This window comes from Camelus bactrianus, chromosome 34 (genome assembly GCF_048773025.1).
Source record: "Camelus bactrianus isolate YW-2024 breed Bactrian camel chromosome 34, ASM4877302v1, whole genome shotgun sequence".
Lineage (NCBI taxonomy): Eukaryota > Metazoa > Chordata > Mammalia > Artiodactyla > Camelidae > Camelus > Camelus bactrianus.
In genome coordinates this window covers 2,234,338-2,252,689 of record NC_133572.1, presented here as the reverse complement: position 1 = coordinate 2,252,689, position 18,352 = coordinate 2,234,338, and the positions used below count along the sequence as shown (strand labels likewise).

The following is an 18,352-nucleotide window of genomic DNA, read 5'->3' as shown; positions in this document are numbered from 1 at the left end:
TCAGGCACTGGGGGAGTTGACACCAAGGTCTCCCATCACCGCTAGCACCGGACAGACCATATTCGGATGTTACTGAGGTCGGAGCCGCCCCCTCGCTCACCCCTCCAGCTGCTCCGTGAGCTTCCTTCAGGGTAAAGCTCCTGGGAAGGTGTCCTCTCACCGTTCAGCTCCATCGGCTCCCGCCTGGCAGGGATGCAGGCACTGGGGGCACGACTCTAGTGGCGCCCCTGGCGTTCTCAGTGCCAGGTTTGTCACAGATGGTGCTTCATCCCCGATTGCCCATGGGGACGTTTGGAGCTGGAGGAGGACAGACTCAGCGGCATCTCCTTAGTGGGTTTAGCTCTGGTGTGTGAGCACAGTGGCGTGTCAGAGACACTGCCAGGAGGGGGTACACTCCACCCTGGGAAAGCCACTTGGCTGTGGTCCCCTTCCCTGACCGCAGTCACCCATGGGTCCCTCTACTTGGTCTGGAGCTGTTTAGGGGTGGGGCCTTGGCAGTGGCTCCATGGAGGGCTTCTTGTCTCCCACAGATGGATGAGACGGGACGCATTCTCTGTAACCTGTGCAACGTGGTCCCGGGAGGGGTGGTCTGTTTCTTCCCCTCCTATGAGTACCAGCGCCAGGTCCACGCCCACTGGGACAAGAGTGGCCTGCTGGCCCGCCTGGCTGTCAGGAAAAGGGTGAGCGAGTCTTCAGCTGGACCTCCCACTCGTGAGGGCAGTGGTACCGAGTTCTTCTGGGGTGTCATGTGCACATCGAACCTGTTGGGGGGCTTCTGTGAGTCCTTGCCCACCACTTCTGATCCCTGATAACCCTCCAGAGGAACTCCCCAAAGCTGCTGACTCCATGGGCGTCCCCAGTCTGGCAGATGTATGGCCAAGAGCAGACCCAAGACCCAGGCACTCTGAAACCCTTTCCTGGGAGACATTATCTGTTCACCTTCAGATATTTCAGGAGCCCAAGAGAGCAAACCAGGTGGAGCAGGTGCTGATGGAGTATTCCAGGTGCATTAAGGTGAGAGGTGCAACTCCGAGGCCTTGGGTCCAGAGAGCACGTGGGGTTGGCAGCTGAAGATGTTTGGGGCGGCACCGCGCTCTGGCTCTGCAACTCTGGGGCTGTTTCCTGCAGCACTGCAGCCAGGCGGGGGGCACGGTGACGGGGGCCCTGCTGCTGTCTGTGGTTGGAGGGAAGATGAGTGAAGGCATCAACTTCTCTGACAACCTTGGCCGGTGAGTAGGGGGCTTCTCATCTCCCGGGGCTCTGGTGCCACCCACCCCTTGCTCCAGGCAGCTGCAGCCTCTGCCTTCTGAGTCTGTGTCTGCGCTGACCGCTCAGGTCAGTCATCTGCATGGGGCACTGATTTGACAGCCCTGGATCTGGCCCTTTGGGGCCAGGTAGAAAATTAGGCAGACCCTGACTTTATCAGGACTCAATTCTTGGTCTAGACTGGATGTCTTAGCTGAGAAAACCCTCTCCAGGTGGTAGGGATGAGGGGAGAGGCTGAGGGAGGTTGAGGTGTGGGTGAGGACCGCCCACACACCACGGCTCACCTGTGCCTCCGCCCCAGGTGTGTGGTCATGGTGGGCATGCCCTACCCCAACATCAGGTCTCCAGAGCTGCAGGAGAAGATGGCCTACCTGGACCAGACCCTCGTGAGTACCCCCAGGGCGCCAGAGGACGAGGAGAGGGCGCCCACAGCTGCAGCTCCCCGCTGCCCCTTGCCGGGAGCCGCTGTTGCCAGCATGCTCCAGAGGAGGGGACACACCTCCACGCCCTCTTGAGCTGCTCCCTGCCGCCACCTGTTTTACTGGCTGCTGGCACTGTGCCCAGGAGGCCCCGGGTCTCGCTCTGAAGCCTGGCCGTGTCACTGTCACAGGAAACACTAGGCAGGAGGCAGGAAACAACTCTGATGGCTGTCCCCTTTGCCCTTCCCAGCCCAGAGCCCCAGGCCAGGCACCCCCCGGGAAGGCGCTGGTGGAGAATCTGTGTATGAAGGCCGTCAACCAGTCCATCGGTGAGCTGGGGCTGTTCCTGGCTGGTGAGATGGAGAGTCGGGCCTGGATGGTTGGAGAGTGAGGTGACAGGAAAGAGGGGTTTACCTGCCACCTCCAACCCAAGGGCTGAGCAAAGGGAGGAGACCCAGTAGAAACACACGTGGGGGAGGCAGGTTTAACTCAGCCCCAGCCTCTGTTCCCGCCCAGGCCGGGCCATCAGGCACCAGAAGGACTTTGCCAGCATAGTGCTCCTGGACCACCGGTACGCCCGCCCACCTGTCCTGGCAAAGCTGCCGGCCTGGATCCGCGACCGCGTGCAAGTCAAAGCCACCTTTGGCCCTGCCTTTGCTGCTTTGCGGACGGTTAGTCCTGCCTTTCTCTTTCCCCGAGAACCACCCACACCCCAAGCTGGCGTCTCACTGTCCTCCCCTCTCCCCAGTTCCATCGTGAGAAGTCTGGCCCTTCCGTCAGCCTGCCCACTTGAGATGGTGTCCGTCTGAGGCCTGGTCTGCAGGCATCCTGCCTAAGAAGGTGAAAGCCAACAGGAGGAAGTGAGGCTGATCCTGCGGAAACAGCGGGCCCGGCCCCCCGGGCCCGTCCCACAGCCTGGCACTGCCCTCCCTGGGCCTGTCCCACAGCCCGGTACTGCCCTCCCGGGCCCCGGGTCTGTCCCGCCTCGGCATGGCCCAGCGTCCAGCTCGCTGCGCGGAATCCCGGCCGGCCTTTGTGACAGCTGCAGAGGCTGCAGCATCCCAGCCCTTGTTTCTCAGTGTCACCTTCTTAGAGGGGACACGGAGCAGGCCCTTCCTGTCTCTTCCTTGCTCACTAAAATTAGCTGCTCTCAACCCTTCACCCCTTCCTGGAGATGAAGAACGTCCCCCTTCTGCACCCTCTCCTGGTCACCTCAGCCACCCTCCTCCCCCAAGTCGTTAGGATCTGCCCGCTCCCGGCCCGCCAGCTCCCTGGCATGGCTCCAGGTCCTCCAAGCCAGCGGTACCCCCCCTCCCTCTCAGCCGCTTGAGCGGCTCCGAGACACCTCCCCCGCTGACATCAGCAATTACACCGAGGGCCCTTAGGCCTCAGCAAGGCTATTTTTAGAGAACCCGAGTCTGTCACTAAGATGTGTTTTCCTGGGTGCAGATACCCCTCCTCCGTCTGCCCTTGCTGACTGCACCGCTCTCCCCAGCTAGTCCCCCCAGCTGAGAGCAGCAGGGAGTGGGACAGGCCTCAGCGGAGGGGCGAGGGGCGTCTGTGTTCCGCACAGTAGGGTTTCTTGGTTAAAGGCACACTGCTGGCTTACACCCAGTTCCTGCATCATCTGTCTTTATTGACTCGAGCTGCTTTCCCTCCAGCTCTCTCTGGGGCGGGGCAGGGCACAGAGAGTAACAGTACCCCCTTTTTCGGCCTTGGAAGGCAGCCTCCCTGCTCCCTGAAGGAGGTCCGGGCAACAGAGCAGGACAGCCCTCCACAACCCTGTCCCTCCAAGGGGCCCGTCTGGCTGTCCCGTGGTTCGGGAGAAGGGGAAGGCGAGCCCCTAGGACTCCCAGTCATCCTCATCCTCCTCTCCCGGGGGCTGCTGTGGGGGCGGCAGAGGTGGGATGGAGTCTGACATTCGGGCAAAGGCTCCTCCCGGCCCCTCGCTGGCCCCCAGCCCAGGTCCTTTCCCGGAGATACCTGGGAGGGCAGAGGTGGGGAGTGAGGGGCTGGTGTGGGGCACCAGCCCACCCAGCCCCTGCAGACGTCCCTCCTACCTTTGCGCCTCATGGCCAGCTTGTTGAAGAGATCGGACATCAGGTCCCCACCTTGGCTGGTGGCTCTCACTGCAACAGGAAAGCCAGGGGGAGATGACAGGGCTGAGGTGGACCAGGGGCAGCCTGTGTAACACCCTCAGGTTCAGGCGCTTCATCCTCCATTCTGTCAACACACCGGCCCGTCCACGGCCACTGGGTCACCACAGATCTTGGGGCTTTGGTCTCAGCACTAATAAGAAACAGCTGAACTCTTGAAGACAAGGGGCACGGAGGAGCAGCCCCACTGGCTGGACAAAGCATTCAGCCCAGAGGGATCAGGCAGTTTGCCTGGGGTCACAGCGCAAAGCCCAGAAGCAGAGCTGGGGCTCAGACTCGGGACTGGACGCCCAGGCGGTGCTGTGCTAGGCCCAGATGTGGCATCTATGCCAGCGCTGGGGATTCACAGCTGATGTAATTCAGAGCCCCAAGAGGCTCAGAGAAGCAGGACTGAGCCAGGTGTCCCTCGAAAAATACCCCAGGTCCTTGACCATTTCCTCGGACAACCAGCGGAGTCTAGTAAGAAGGCTCTCGTTTGAGCTGGGCTGAGGGAGGAAAGTCCACCAAGCAGATGCCAAGCCAGGGAGGAGCAGAGGGGCGGGCCGCTGGGGACAGGGGGTGCCCCACCTTGCTCCTGCTCCTTCTGCTTCTTCTTCTCCAGCTTGCGCTCCTTGACGCTGCGCAGCTTGGCCTTGCCGATGCCGCCGGCCTGGCGGATGGACTCCAGCAGAGTGGCCCGGCCGCTGGAGGGATCAACCACTTCCTTGGGCGCTCCCTGGACTGGGGCCAGGGTGGGAAGGGGTGAGGAAGAAAGGCTGCTCAGACGGGGCCGGGCTGTGGGCTGGCCCAGCCTAAGGTTCCGGGGAGGAGGCAGCAGGCGAGGCGGCGCCTCGGGAGACAGGAGACCGTCCCGGGTCTGGATGCCCAGAAAGCCACATGTCCAGCAGCCCAGCCCCACCAACCCCACCCGTTCTTGGTGCCACGCTATTCCGGTGGACCCAGAGAATTACCCACGTGCTGGCTGACTGAACCTGACACGGGCCAACAAGGGATTTTTTGTGCCACTTCTGGGCGCTGGAGATGGCCTGGGAGACATACTAGTAAAACCAAGTCTGAGTTTGAGAGACACGGATACTGTGTTGCTGTAGTTTTCTGTTTTTCTTGGTAACCCCTTTTCCCACGGGTTTAAGTGGGAAACGGGCACCCAGGCTCCCTCTTCCCTGGAGCTTAGAATTCCAGGGTGCCACATGGTTTGAAACCACTATTTCATGAACCCAGTGGAACGAGATTTTGAAATCAGAACTATTCTGAAAATCTAAAATTTATGACCACTTAACCAACCTACAGAAAGTCCTTTAGGGATCCAGAAATTAAGAGGTGTCCTCAAAGAGCAAATTCCCACAGGCCCCACACCCCGGTACTGCTTATACCTGAAGGAGACAGGCCGCTGCTGTCTTCCTCCCTGGTGGCTTGCCCCGGAGGGGCCGCGGTCTGCGGTGGGGGTGGAGGTGGGGGAGCGCTGACCAGCACTGCCGGAGCCGGGGGAGGGGGAGGGGGCGGCGGTGGAGGCGCTGCGAGCACCCCGTCTTCTAGGTCTGAGACAGGAGTGTGAAAAGGTGTGACGTGCCCGGGAGAAAAGTGGCCGAGCGGGTTGGGGGGAGGGGGGCTCCCACCCAACTCTGTTCCCAGCTCTCAGCTCACCTGGCTTGAAAGGCTGGGCTACCTCTGTGTGGAATGCGGGCAGCTCTGGAATGGGCCCAGGGGCCGACGGGGCGATGCCGGGGCCGAGGTCCGCACTGTACATGAGGTCGTCAGCTACGCCCGGCAAGTCGGGCAGGTAGGACGGCACGTCGATCTCAGGCACCTGGCCCAAGTCGGGCACGTAGAAGTAGTTCTCTGGGACCTGTGGGGTGGGGGGATGTCGGGGGCTGTGCAGGAATGGGCTCTACAGTTCGTCCTTGGGTGGCCAGTGACTCATACGTCCCCACGCACAGCTGGCTGGGGTAAGGGGCTCACCAGGCCCCTGGACTGGACTTGCCCCCCCCCCCAGCCCACGGGTGCTTGCTCTCCACCTGCTGCTCCAGCTGCTCTCTCTTGCTGATGGACAAAGGAGCATCGAACAGCTTCTCCTCCGTCTCAGTCCCCAGCATCACATGGGTCTTTGTTACGGCGCCAGCCAGCGGGTCCAGGAAGACGTACTTTTTGTACCTACAGAGTCGGGTAGAGGTCAGGCGATCCAGCGTCTGCTCTAGACCCAGTCTGGACCACGCTTCCCACTTCACTGGGGCCACAATTCATTTGTACTGTGGCCTCCCAGGCAAAACCAACGGGTCAGGGGCCTCCTGGCTCCCTGGCAGCAGACTTCTGCTGCACCTGAGCCTGGTGCCCCTGGGTCGCCCACCAAGCCAGGCCAGCCTCCACCCAGCCCTCCACAGCCCCCTACCGCGGCCATACAGGTTTTCGGTGGTGTTGAAGAGCAGCAAGGAGCTGACGGAGCTAATGTTGCTGGGAAGACCCCCCAGCCCCTCCTCGGCCTCGTCCTCAGGCTCCGGCTTGGTGCTCACACACACAGGGAAGTATTTCAGCTTCTCCTGGGGGTGGGGGTTAGGGGAAGTGACGGTGATGGCGTCTGCCCAAAGGGCCTCTGCCCCATTGCAGTCAGAATCCTCTTGGGGGACAGAACTCAATGAGGCCCTCAGTTCCCCCCCAACATCCAGGGCCGCCTCTGTTCACCCCCAGACCTGCAGGGCCCGCTCGTCCAGGGGGCGGGGCTTGCTCTGGATCCTGCGGCGGGGCCGCGTCTGCAGGCCAGGGTCCCGGGCACCCGTGAAGATGGAGCCGTACTCCTGCAGGCGCTCCGGGGCGGGGTACTTGGCACTGGAGAACACCTGTGGACATGGAGTCTGACCTCACTTCTGTAGGGGCCAGAGGTGCTCCAGAGAGCCTAGGTTGGGGCTGGGGGTATTCTGGGCAGCAGGTGTGGCTGGAGCGGCGGCAGGACCTGGCTGCCTCGGGGCACGGGGAGAGGGCAGGGAATGGGGCTTCTCGGACTGCCCACCAGCCACAGGGACAGGGACGCATGGGCTACCTTGATGGCCTTCTTGCTGCCCTTGATCTTCTCAATCTTGGCCTGGGCCAGGGAGACCCTTTCCCCAATGGTCTGCAGCTGCCTCCGGCTGAGTTCTACTCGCTGGGAGATCCTGACACCAAGAAAAGAAAATCACAGGGCTGGAGGCTGCTCCCCAAGTCCCGGCAGCCCTGCACCCCTCCTGCTTCTAACGGCAAACTTGTGAAGCTGGGGCTCAGGGAGGAGCTCCTAAAATAGTGACATCTGTGTGTCTGGGCCAATCTGGGAGCTTCCCAGGGACCTCGAGCAGGGCCACCGATCTGAAGGGTCAAGGAATGGCTGTGTAAGTTCCCTGGCGCTCTGGGCAGGGGTAGGCAATCATCCTGGCCCCAGGCTGCCAGCTGCACGTGCCATCTGAGGGGACATGGTTCCTGCCTGAGTTCACAGCATCATCACAACTTACACGGAGGAAACCAGAGCTCAGCGAGGCTGAGTGACAGGCAAGGCGGGGCCTAAATTCAAGTTTGGAACCGTCCACGAGAACTGCCCAACACAGGGTAAGCGGTTTTGGGTAAATCAAAGTCCTCACCACAGTTCTCACGGTTGTGGTCGGGCTGCCCACCGGCTGCCACTGCCCCCCCCAGCCCCAGGACCGTGGGCTCCAGCCACACAGCGCCCTGCTATTGCCTGAACAGGCCGAACGCCATCCTGTCATGTGGCCTTCACTGTCCCTCCAGATGCGCTCACGGCAGGTCCCTCCCTTCACTGAGCCCCTCCTCGCCAGAGCCTTCCCGAGCACGGAATCTGAAACTGCCCGTCCCTCTCCAACCCCCAGCCGGCTCTGCGGTCACGCAGCCACTCCTGGGCCAAGGGCTCTGCTCCCTGCCGCAGCCCCAGCGCCGGGACGGCCCGGCACTGGCACAGCTCCCTCCGCTGTTACTGGACGTCCATGTAACACCGCGTGCCTAAGGGTGAACACACACCAGCCTCACTCGTGCCCACGTCACTCAGCAATATGAGGTTCTTCTCACGGCACAGGGATTCTGGCCCACACCGCCAGGGCGCCCTCCTACCTCCAGGAACACCAGCCCCTGCCGTGGCCAGCGTGTTCCACGTCCAGAGTGGTGACATCCACTGGGCAGGAGTGAGCACACGATGAGGCACGTGAAGCAAGGCAGAGCTGCAAGCTCAGCTCCCCAGAACAGCAGGAGGACATGGCGGGTGGACGGCAGAGGGGCCCCCGCTGTCTCCAGGGTCAGAGACGACACAGCCAGGGAACTCCAGGGTTTCTTTAAAGGCTGAAGTGAGCAGTCAAGACTTGCCCAACCTTCTTAAACCATCCCCACCAACTCTAGGAGGTTCTGCCCTCAGAGAACCCACCAGATCAGCCAGGTTCACAGCCCAGGGGTCTCCATCCCCAAGAGTCTCCCAGATGACTCCTGGCTCCTCGTGTGCAGAGGCTCGGGGACACAAGCGCTGGGCTAGGAGCAGGCACCCAGACCAGCTTAGTTTTCCTTGACTTGCTGATCTGAGTGGGGCAGCGACGCAAACAGAGAACAAGAGGCACAGTTTCCTTCCAGGAGTGACGCGGAGCCAGTGACTAGCACAAGTGCGGTCTCTCCAGCAGGGAGGAGGGCCTCCTCACCGGGAGCGGGTCCTCGCACACAAGCTACTTCCTCAGGTGCCCAGATCAGCCACACGCCGCCCGGTGCTCACGTGACCTCACGGTTATGAAACCCCTGCGTTCGAAGTTGGCATGGAGGGTGGGAGGGACGTCCGACCCGGAGACGGACAAAGTCGGCTGTCTGGGTCTTCCATCTGACTTCTCACAGTTGTAGGCATCAAGCTTAATAATGAACCCAGCCCGTTTCCGGGATGGATTATTAAATAGGGGGTCCTGAGCACTTTGAAATGGAAGAGGCGGCTCCCCGGGCCAGCACTGTTCTGAACGCACAGCATCTCTTTTTTGGCAGGGTTATTCGACGGGAGCACAGGGGAGGGTCTTACACACAGTGCCGCTTGAGTCAGCAAGGGTTCTGACGGCTTCCCACAAAAGCCCGCAGACAAGAGGAGCCGCGGGGGTGGAGGGAGCACATGCAGGAAAACCAGAGCCAGACGAACAACAGCCCCCATAAAGCACGCTGTAGAGTGGGCTGACCTCAGCCTTGCACGGAGGTCTCCTGCCGCAGGGCCCTGCGCAGCTCATCCAACGCCTGATTAGTAAGGTGGGGTATCAAATGGGGGGGGGGGCAAAAATGCCTGCACTGTGGACTCAAGACTCACATGGTCTTGAAAGACCAGAAGAACAGAGAAGACGGAACTGCAGAGGATGACTGTGAAGGTGAAGCCCAGTACTGAGGTTTAAAGAGCCAAGTGCACACTCACAGAGCGCGGAGTTCCAGCAGCAGTGCAGGTGAGAGAGGACCTGGAGGCTTGGGTCACCTGCCTAAAAGCGCGGTGAGCAGCTTGGAAAGGAAATGAGGCCTTGGAACACACAGCTCCTTGTCCCTCTCCCGCTTTCTTTTCTTTCAATAAACAAGGAGCTCCCCTAGCGACACCAGGGAGCAGAGAGACCCGGACTGATGAGCTGATCTACACCCGGCACCCACCTCATCCACAGCTGCATCCCCTTCAAACTGGTCCCATGTTCTAAGAGGGCGCTGACTTCCCTTCTAGACTACGGGGCCTGTCTGCTTCACGGCTGCATCTCTAGCACCTGGGACAGAGCCTGACATGAGACAAATATCTACTGAATAAAAAGTGACAAGTTAATGAGGAGGGGGATGAGTGAGGAACTCGAGTCATACAAGATAACTGGGGGGTGTTCTGGCTAAAGATGAGATGACTTGGAGAATATGATAATTCCCTTCAAATATCAGAAAGATCACAAGTGCTGTCAGGTGGAAAAGCAATTAGACTTATTGTGTGTCACCCACGGGAGCGGTGGGAGGAGTTACGAGGAAGACATCAGTTCTGCACATGGAGAACTTTCTAGTCAACAGCTGCACAGCTCTGCAAGGAACCAGATTCCAGCTGGATGCCCACCTGTCAGGGATGCTTCGAGGGGGTTCCTGTGTGGGTCAGGGGAGCAGAAGACATGGTTTTCAGGGCTCTTTTCTTATCCAAGAACCTGTAAGACTAAGTAATGGCCTGCGTGTTGACAAAGCCCCCAGGTAGCCCACACTCAGACCAAGGATGAGGAAGAGGTTTCAGCTCATGTGTCATCACCCCTGGCACTGACAGTCCGGAAGGCAGTGTCAGGAAAGACCGCTGGGCCGCGTGGGGGCTGGGACCAAGAGCTATGAGGCAGGGGATGGTGGCAAGAGGGTAACTTGTTTGTGGGTCCTGATCTGGACACCCCAGCTTGGTGGCTGGCTTCAAGGCAGGTCAGCTTCCAGGCTCATCACTGGAGCCAAGTCTCCACAGCACGTCTCCGGGACACCAGCAGGGAAGGAACTGGCTCAGCCAGTCTGCTCAGAGCCCAGGACAGAGACGCATCACTAACACATACCTGCCCTAAGGAGATTCCGTCCATCAGGGAAATAAATAACTAAAGTGTCCCATAGACCTGGGGACAGCAGCAGTGTGGCCTTGGGCAAGTCTAACCGGTCTATGTCTCATTTTTTTCAGCTGAAAACAGGAATAGGAACCTCTACTTCATGGAGCTGCTGTAAAGGTCAAGGGAGCAAATGTATGTCTCATGCACCGAGAACCGACATAGTGTAAGAACTTGGTCAACACTTGCCTTGACCACCCATGGACTGGGCAGTGCTGAGCAGACGTGGAGGAGAAACTTCCACTCTGCCAGGGAGCACCACGAGGGCAGAGTGCAGAGGGCTCCTCTGGCTGAGGCCTGGGGTGCCTGGCGGTCAAGGTGAAGGAGGTACACTCTTCTCCCGGGGCGGGGAGGGTGGTGGCCAGGACAGTGCCTGGGCTCCCTGTCCCACCACCTCCAAAGCTGACTCCATTACCTTCTGGGAAGATTTCCTACGAAGCCAGACAGGCCCATGGCCCCTGCAGGGTGGTGCACCCTCCAATCCTCACCCCAGGCAGCTGCTTGGGGTGTTAGGGGACACCCCTCCTGCCCTCAACTGCTGCTGCTCCTCCCCTCACCGGCCCTGCCCCCTCACCCGGTCCCCTGAACAGCTCCTGCCTTCCCCTTTATCTTCTCCACTCACGGGGTAATTAAGGATGATCTGCTAATTATGCAGGCAGCTGACTGAGGCTCCCAACCTTGGGAGACACCAGGTGCCAATCAGCAGGGAGAGAGGGGAAGAGGAGGAATGGAGAGGAAGGAAGAAGTGAGGAAAAGCGGGGAGTATGGGGAGGTGAGAAGGGAGGATGGGGAGGAGAGGGGAGAGGAAGAAAGAGGAAGAAAGAAGACAGAAGGAGTGGTCAGGCTAGGGGGCGGGGAAGGGCAAGTGGCGGCACCCCCATCCACAGTCTGGCCGCCCCTGCAGCCCTCTGCCCGTCATCTAAGTCATGTGGAGCAGGCGGTGTCTCTGGGGCCAGCAGGCAGGTGAGGGCAGGAGGTCTGCGAGGCAGGAGGAGAAGCCAGGGAGGCGCCGCGAGGTACTTGTCATTCCCTCTGTCTCCGCGGGCTCCGGGCTCCACTGCAGCAGAGCAGGAGGAAGGACCTGGCCTGGAATGCTAATTTTCAATGAGCTCACCTGCCTGCAGCAGGGGACACAGGCTTCAGTGGGGCCGAGGGGCCGGGTCTGGGCCTGAAATGGGGGGAGCAGGGGGGCAGGGGAGACAGAAAGCAGCTCTTCACCCACCTGTCTCCCCTCTGCAACAGTATGTTCAAGGGGAGAGATTCCAAGCTGGGTTCACATCCCCACCGCAAAGCCATAAAAAATGAAAAGCCCATAAAAAACAGAAAAGCCTGTGCCTGTGGACCCGGTGTCAGCCTTGCCTGCTGCCCCCACTCCTCCCTTCCCTTCATCCTCGTTCCCAATCTGTCACCATGTCCTGTCCTTATTCCCTTTGAAACACCTCTCTCTCATCCGCCCTCCCTGCCTGCAGCTCCTGGCCACAGGCTCCCCCTTCTTGTCCACTATGACACTGCCTGAACCTTCCCAACACTCTCCTGTCCCATCATCTCTGGCTCAAGAACCTATGAAGCTCCCAAAACCCTGAGCTCGAGCCCAAAGCCCTGTCCAGTTGGGAGAAGCCCCCACGGGCCCCAACTCTCCCCTCACACACATCCTCCCACCCACTCCTTTTCCTGGGGATGTCCCAGTGCTGTGGGACACACAGAAACAGGAGGGGCTCCCAAGGGCACCCGATGTCGGGGCAGAGGGGGGAGCAAGGCCACAAACGTGGAGAGCTGACTTTCACACCCCATTGTGCAGTGAAGGTGCTGATGTACAGGTCAGGCTCCCGTCTGTGCTCCCCGCAGACCCCTGCAGCCCTCCAGTCAGGCCTCAAGCCTTTGGCACCCATCTCTAGGCCCCAACGCATTCCTCGCCCTGCTGCGTATGAGTAAGAGCTCCAGGCCGACCAGTTACCCTGCAAGAACAAGGCCTATCTGGGAATGGGGCCAACCCAGCAGCAGTAAGCAGAGGCAGGATGCAGCGACACCAAGCCCCGACCACGTCATTTAGCCCTGCAGTGCCAGAGCCTGCCCTATGGATTGGTTACCCTTGCTTACGCTGGCCTGGGGAGTGGGACTGATAGATGTGCTGCCAGTGCTCACTTGCTTCTCTCTCATCCAGGTCCCCAGGAGCCCAGCCAGTTCATGCCGTGCAATTCAGAACCAGCCCCGACTGCTGCTTTCCCATCCTAGACGATGACGTCCCTGAGGACAGGAGCCACATGCTACACACTATTAGTACCCCTTGGTCCCGAATGCTGGGCACGTGGTAGGAAGTCAACGGGGATCTGGAACCTGGCTATAAGAGGAGCCTGGATGCAGGCACCAGGCTACTGGAAGCATCCTATGGTCCCTGGGCCAAGCCAAGCCCATGTTCAACTGACTCATCACTCCCTGCCCGGGAGATGGCCTTCCTGCCCTCTGCTCATCCCATCCAGGGACAGAGGGACATGAAAATGTCTACAGGTCCCAAACACCAGGAGGGGAAAGGAAAGTATGCTAAAAATCCAACGCTCCCTTTCTTTAGAAAGGCAGGCACACGGTCACAGTCCCGGTGAGGAAACACAAGGATTTCTGATGGATTGTTTCTGGCATCCGTGTCAATCACGAGGCATGAGGTGACCATAATCTTGGACTAATGGCTCTTAAATGCCTATGTCCTCTTGCTTACACGTTCCTTGGGCTTATCTGGCACAAAAATATGCATTAAAAGGGCACCTAACACTTTCTGTAACTATTTTTTTGGGGGGGTGGGTTAGATTTATTTATTTATTTTTAATGGAGGTGCTGGGGACTGAACCCAGGACCTCGTGCGTGCTAAGCACACGTTCTAGGGCTGAGCTGCACCCTCCCCCATCTTCTGTGACTACGATGGCAGGTTAACGGATGGTCAGAACAGGCAGCGATGAGCAGCGATGATGTCACCAGATAAGAAGAGGGGCTGTTTACTGAGCGCTGACTGCATACAAGGCACTTCGACTCTCGTGCATCTTTCAATTCATTTAATCTTAACAATCATCTTTTGAGGAAGGTACCATCATCATCACTGTTTCATAGATGGGAACTGAGGCTGAGAGAGGTTAAGTAGCTTGCCTGAGGTTACAGGGCAAGCTAACGGGGAAGCCAGACGGGAGCCCAGGCAGTCTGTTCGGGAGTCAACCTCCTCGACCACATCAGGGCACCCCCTCAGTTACATTTACATCCTGGGTAGGCTTGGGGTAGGCAGGGGCATCAGTGGGCAGCTCAGAGACAGAAGAGTCACGAGTATCCGATGTTTGGACCACGTCCCACTGGAGAAAATGACCCCATTTTCTGCCCCTGTCGGGGAAGGCTCCCGGGAAGAGGGGGAGTTCCAGTTGATGGAGGAGGACACTGTGTGCTGCAGCAGTGGGGGGGTGGGGTCCCTGGTCTGAGGTCCAAGCAGGGGACAGTACGGGAGACTTGACCAGGAGAGGGACCTGAGTCAGGCAGTCAAACACTCCAGCCTGGGGGAGGGGTGGAGTGGGCATCCAGTGAGAAGCAGCTCTAAGCCCATCTCAGGTTACTCATGGCCAAAGAAAGACAGGACCCATACAAAGGACAAAACCGGGGACCTCTGCAAGACACAGCAAACACTGTGCACTCCTGTTCAATGGACACCAAGTGAAAAATCACGACAGCCCAAGGGTTGTGTGGGATCAGCGCTGGTGGTACAAACAGCCCTCACTCCCTGCTCGAAATCATTGATGACCTGAGGCCACCACACCAGCCTCGTGAAGCCCCTCGCTCAAGTCACACAGGCTTCTGACTTTCTGGAACATTCTTCGCTCAACCTACCCACTCACGACAACTCCCACTCACCGTTCAGGTTTCGCCATAAATATTTTTCCTCACACATGCCTTCCCTGACCCTCCAGACCAAAACAGGCCTCCTGTCATCACAGACAGTGGTAATTCCAGAGCCTGGAGCCTCGAGACTTGGGTGTGACCCCTGGCTCTGCCACTCAGACAAGCCTCTTGGCCTTTCTGCCTCAGTTTCCTCATCTAGAAAAAAGGAACAACAGGACTTCCTCAGCTGTCGCTGTGAGGGCTGAATGAGATACACTCAGATCAGTGGAAGCACATGGGTAATGCCCATGCAAATATAGTTATCACAAAAATATTAAAAACAGGTCTTATCACAACGGTAAGTGACATGCAAATGATCACTCAGAGTCTGTCCCTGCTGCTGGAGCACATCCTCTAGGTGGGCAGGGACGCTGCCCTGTTCGTTGCTGTAACTAAGGAGAGCAGCACAGAGCCTTGCACACAAAAAGCGCTGAATAAAAATGTGCTGACTCCAGGAGTAAGTGAAGCGACAGGCTCCCCAGTGGGAGGAAGAGCATGAGCTGGGAGAGCTGTACCACCTCTGGGCCTGTGGATCCACGGGGAACCTGGGACTAAGTGGGACAGGAGGTCGTGAGCTCTTACGAGAAGTTCTAAGCTGGGCACCCAGCTTGGCCCCTTGGGTACGGGGAAGCCAGCTGGGTCCTCCCAGGACCAAGAATCACCAAAAGGGGTGCTCCAAATATGGTGCATGGCCGGGACTGGAGAGGCGACTGCCCAGGGCAGGGAGCAGCCCCGATCACATGGGGGTGGTAGCAGCACTCACCTGCTAAAGATGTCTGCGGAGACCTTCTGTAGGTACTGCAGGGCGTCCGCCACCTGCTGGATGGCCTCCTCTCGCCGCAGGTCCGGCTGGATGAGGGGCACTGCATAGGTCTGACCGGCCAACGAATGTTGGGTCCCCGTGGGGGTCATGGTGCCTGGGGGTGGGAACCGAGCATCAGGACTGCCCCCACACTCACCTGCCACAGGACAAGGTGCCGGGAGAAGGGCACCCAGCCCCCCACCCCAATGATCTGCAGAGCTTCAGCACGTGGTGGGTGGCTGGGAGCTCACAGGAGCTGGTGCTCTGTTGATGTTTGTTGGGGGAACGAGGGAGGGAAACTGGTAAGGACCAGAAACTGATGAGAAGCTTTCAGAGGAGATGCAAAACTGACTGGCTGCCAGGCGCCCGGGACCCAGCAAGGCACCCTTTCCCTACCTCATCTCCCTTCAACCTCCCAAGTCTGGATGAACAAGAAACCCTGGCTGCAAAGTGACAAAAAAGGGATGGATTGGGGGTGGGGGGCACTGCCTCTATCAACTGCCAAATGCCACCCAGGTCTGGAAAAGCACAGAAAATGTGGACTCCTGGGTTCTCACTCTGGCCCCCGAGGACCTACGCCTGAAATAGAACAGGCAGTGGCTGTGACTCCAAGTATAAGGGTGTCCAGGCTCTATTCTCCCAGGCCAGAGCTAAGGGGGGCCAGGAGGAAGGAGGGGCATGTGGTGGCAGGGGACAGGAAGGAAAAACACTCCTTTGAATTGCAAGAGGAGGGCAGAGTCTATTTATACTGGGTTTAATTAACTCTGCTCCCTGGTGCCACCAAAGCAGCAATCACACTGCAGACGGCACTGATTTGATTGGCAAGAGAGGCACCAGGCAGAATATTAAGGCACTGGGCCCCTATAAATAGGCCTAATCACAGCCCCTCGGTAGAAGATGGCAAGGAAGACGTTAATCAGGCTTGGAACTGTGCCCCAGACCTGTTTTATCAGGCACCACGTTGGGGCCCTTAGTTGCAACAGAGGTGTGGGTGGGGCTGGGTAAATGTAGCAGGGAGGGTTTAGGAGGCTTCATTTGGGCTTCGAGTGCTGTGTGACCTGGAGTAAGTTGCTTGCCTTCTCTGAATCTCTGATTCTTTCCATTTCTTATCCTGCAGACTGAGAATAGCACTGCTCTGATAAGTGGTTATTCTCAATGTATCAACCAAAACCCTCCTCAGGCTGCAGCTGACTCCTTTGCTCCCTCTATTGGCTTCTGCCCTTCCTTCTACCCTACTTGTTCTCTCCTACCCTTCCCAGGCCAGCACTTTTCCTGATAAGATGACCTTTCTGCCCTCCAAGCTTTTCTCCAGCAGCGATCTCCTCAGCGTCCTAGATCTGAACCTGCCTAGACTCCTCATCAGGGCCCAGGAGTAACTAACTCCTCACCTCCCCACTTCCCTTCCTGCCTATCAAATGACCAAAGTGGAACCGGCTGATCCCAAACCAGCTGAGGAACCTAACCCTCTGGGACCCTCATACTCCTTTCAAATATCCCCACCCACCCCTCTTTGCATTTTCACTGATGCAAATCTGCTGTGCGTCCTCACTTAGTCCTGTACCTCAGTTTTCCCATCTGTAAGATGGAGAGGGAGTAAAAGGTAGAAGGTACTTTCTGTGCCCATCTTGAAATGCATTTCTCGTAGTGAGTCACCAGTGTGTGTGTGTGTGTGTGTGTGTGTGTGTGTGTGTGTGTGTGTGTGTGTGTGTGTGTCTGTGTGTGTGTCTGTCTGTCTGTCTGTCTGTCTGTCTTAGCACATCTCCTAAGCCAGGGAGCAGCAGGTCTGTTCAAGAATTAAGAAATTGTGTACAGGTGCTTAGTGGTTTACTCATTCTGCCTGCTAACAAGCGCTGATCAGCTACTAGGTGCCAGCCGTGATCACGACAAAGATGAACAGGATGCTATATACGCTGTTAGGACAGCCTGGAAAACAAACAGCATGTGGAAGATAAGCGCTCTACCCTAGCCAAGAACCCAGCGCTAGAGGACACTGCGGAAGGAGTGATAAATCCCTTCTGAGGTCAGCGGAGTCAGGAAAAACTCTTAGCAGAAGCTGTACCTCCCTACCAGGCCCAGGGAGAGAGGGCAAGGAGAGCACCCCAGGTAGAAGGGAGAGTTAGACCAAGGTGTGTAGGGGAAGGGCAAGTGGTTTGGGTGGTGGGGACACAACCATTCTTGGGCAAGTAGCAGGAAAAAGAAATGTGAGGCCAGACAGTGAAAAACACTGAATACCATGGCAAGGAGCTTGGACTTGGGCCTGCAAGCCAGGAATGAAATGCTCAGGCCTGTCATACCATACAGCAGGCACTAGCTACATGTGGCTACTCAGCACCTGGAATGGGGCCAGTCCTAACTGAAATGTAGTCTAAGTGTAAAATATACACCGAGCTTCAGACTTAGTAGTAATAAAAAGACTAACATATCTCATTAAAAATTTAAATACTGATTACATGCTGAAATGACCGTATTTCAAATACGGTAGGCTTAAGCAAAATATATTACTAAATTAACTTCACCGTTTCCGTTTAAAGTCACGTATGTGGCTAGTACCTCAGAGAATCTGGTAAAAACTGCGGATTCTCCCAGGGAAGTGGACGTACAGCATACCCGTCTCACACAATGAGTTTTATAATTTTGGACGTGCTCGGGACACCCAGCTCGGCTGCAGGCAGCCGGGACCCAAGCACGGTTCCCGCGGTGCGGGGTCAACAAGGGGCCGGGACGGGTGGGGCTGCAAAGGGAGCACCCAGGGCAGCCGGTCCAAGGACCAGGCCGGAGGTGCGCAGGCCCGCGGGGCCCGGCCCTGTCCGCGAACCCGCAGGGCTCCCGGGGCAGCGCCTCCCCGGCAGCGTGAGCGGGCGCAGGCCTGGCGCCGGGGAACCCCGAGCGGGGAGCGCGGGCCTGTATGCCGAGGCCCAGGCCGGCCCCTCCGGGCGGGCAGCCAGTTGGCGGCCGAGGCGGAAGTCAGCGGGCCCGGGCCTCCTCGCTCCGCTCCCCGCCCAGGCGGCGCCTCCCCGAGCCCCTCTTGCCTCCTGGCGTCTCCTTCCGCCCCCTCCGCGTCCAGCCCCCGCCCCGCGCGCCCCGCAGGCCCGCGCCCTCACCTGCGCGCCGCCCGCCGGATCCCGGCGCCGCCTGCTCCGCCTCCCGGGCGCTGCGGGACCCCAGCTCTGGCTCCGCCTCCAGCCGCCAGTTCCGCCCGCCCTGCGTCGGCAGCTCTCAGCCTGGAGCCAGGCGCGCCTC

The 18,352-nt window shown here is 58.7% G+C and overlaps 2 protein-coding genes across 5 annotated transcripts in view; one reads left to right on the top strand and one right to left on the bottom strand.

Moving 5' to 3' along the window:
* Positions 1-4,913, top strand: part of DDX11 (DEAD/H-box helicase 11) — a 27,139-nt gene extending 22,226 nt beyond the window's left edge. Inside the window, exons 22-28 of the mRNA XM_074357411.1 lie at positions 531-680; positions 946-1,014; positions 1,129-1,229; positions 1,568-1,652; positions 1,936-2,014; positions 2,202-2,356; positions 2,434-4,913. Of these exons, the coding sequence (XP_074213512.1) occupies positions 531-680; positions 946-1,014; positions 1,129-1,229; positions 1,568-1,652; positions 1,936-2,014; positions 2,202-2,356; positions 2,434-2,478 (684 nt within the window). The 3' untranslated portion in view covers positions 2,479-4,913. The remainder of the gene's footprint in view (positions 1-530; positions 681-945; positions 1,015-1,128; positions 1,230-1,567; positions 1,653-1,935; positions 2,015-2,201; positions 2,357-2,433) is intronic.
* On the bottom strand, positions 1,918-18,352 carry WASHC1 (WASH complex subunit 1). Of its 4 annotated transcripts, none has more exons than XM_074357418.1 (11): positions 18,214-18,352; positions 15,074-15,227; positions 6,870-6,981; positions 6,523-6,669; positions 6,236-6,372; positions 5,854-5,989; positions 5,483-5,684; positions 5,212-5,376; positions 4,409-4,561; positions 3,746-3,908; positions 1,918-2,057 (listed from the first exon to the last, which is right to left on the bottom strand). In XM_074357418.1, exons 2-11 carry the CDS (start codon positions 15,220-15,222, stop codon positions 2,000-2,002), a joined length of 1,422 nt encoding a protein of 473 aa, XP_074213519.1. In that variant the 5' UTR covers positions 15,223-15,227; positions 18,214-18,352; the 3' UTR covers positions 1,918-1,999. The 4 variants fall into 4 exon arrangements, with proteins under 4 accessions (XP_074213519.1, XP_074213518.1, XP_074213520.1 ...); XM_074357417.1 differs by lacking the exon at positions 1,918-2,057 and adding an exon at positions 3,301-3,668; XM_074357419.1 differs by lacking the exon at positions 1,918-2,057 and adding an exon at positions 3,301-3,668 and having other exon boundaries at positions 3,746-3,814.

What these genes read in the sequence shown, in the direction of transcription:
- WASHC1 (XM_074357417.1), bottom strand. Translation starts at nt 15,222, where the DNA reads ATGACCCCCACGGGGACCCAACATTCGTTGGCCGGTCAGACCTATGCA. An exon ending in GCAGCAAGAAGGCCATCAAG is followed by an intron (nt 6,670 to 6,869) that starts GTAGCCCATGCG and finishes CCATGTCCACAG; the next exon opens with GTGTTCTCCAGTGCCAAGTA. An exon ending in TGGACGAGCGGGCCCTGCAG is followed by an intron (nt 6,373 to 6,522) that starts GTCTGGGGGTGA and finishes CCCCACCCCCAG; the next exon opens with GAGAAGCTGAAATACTTCCC.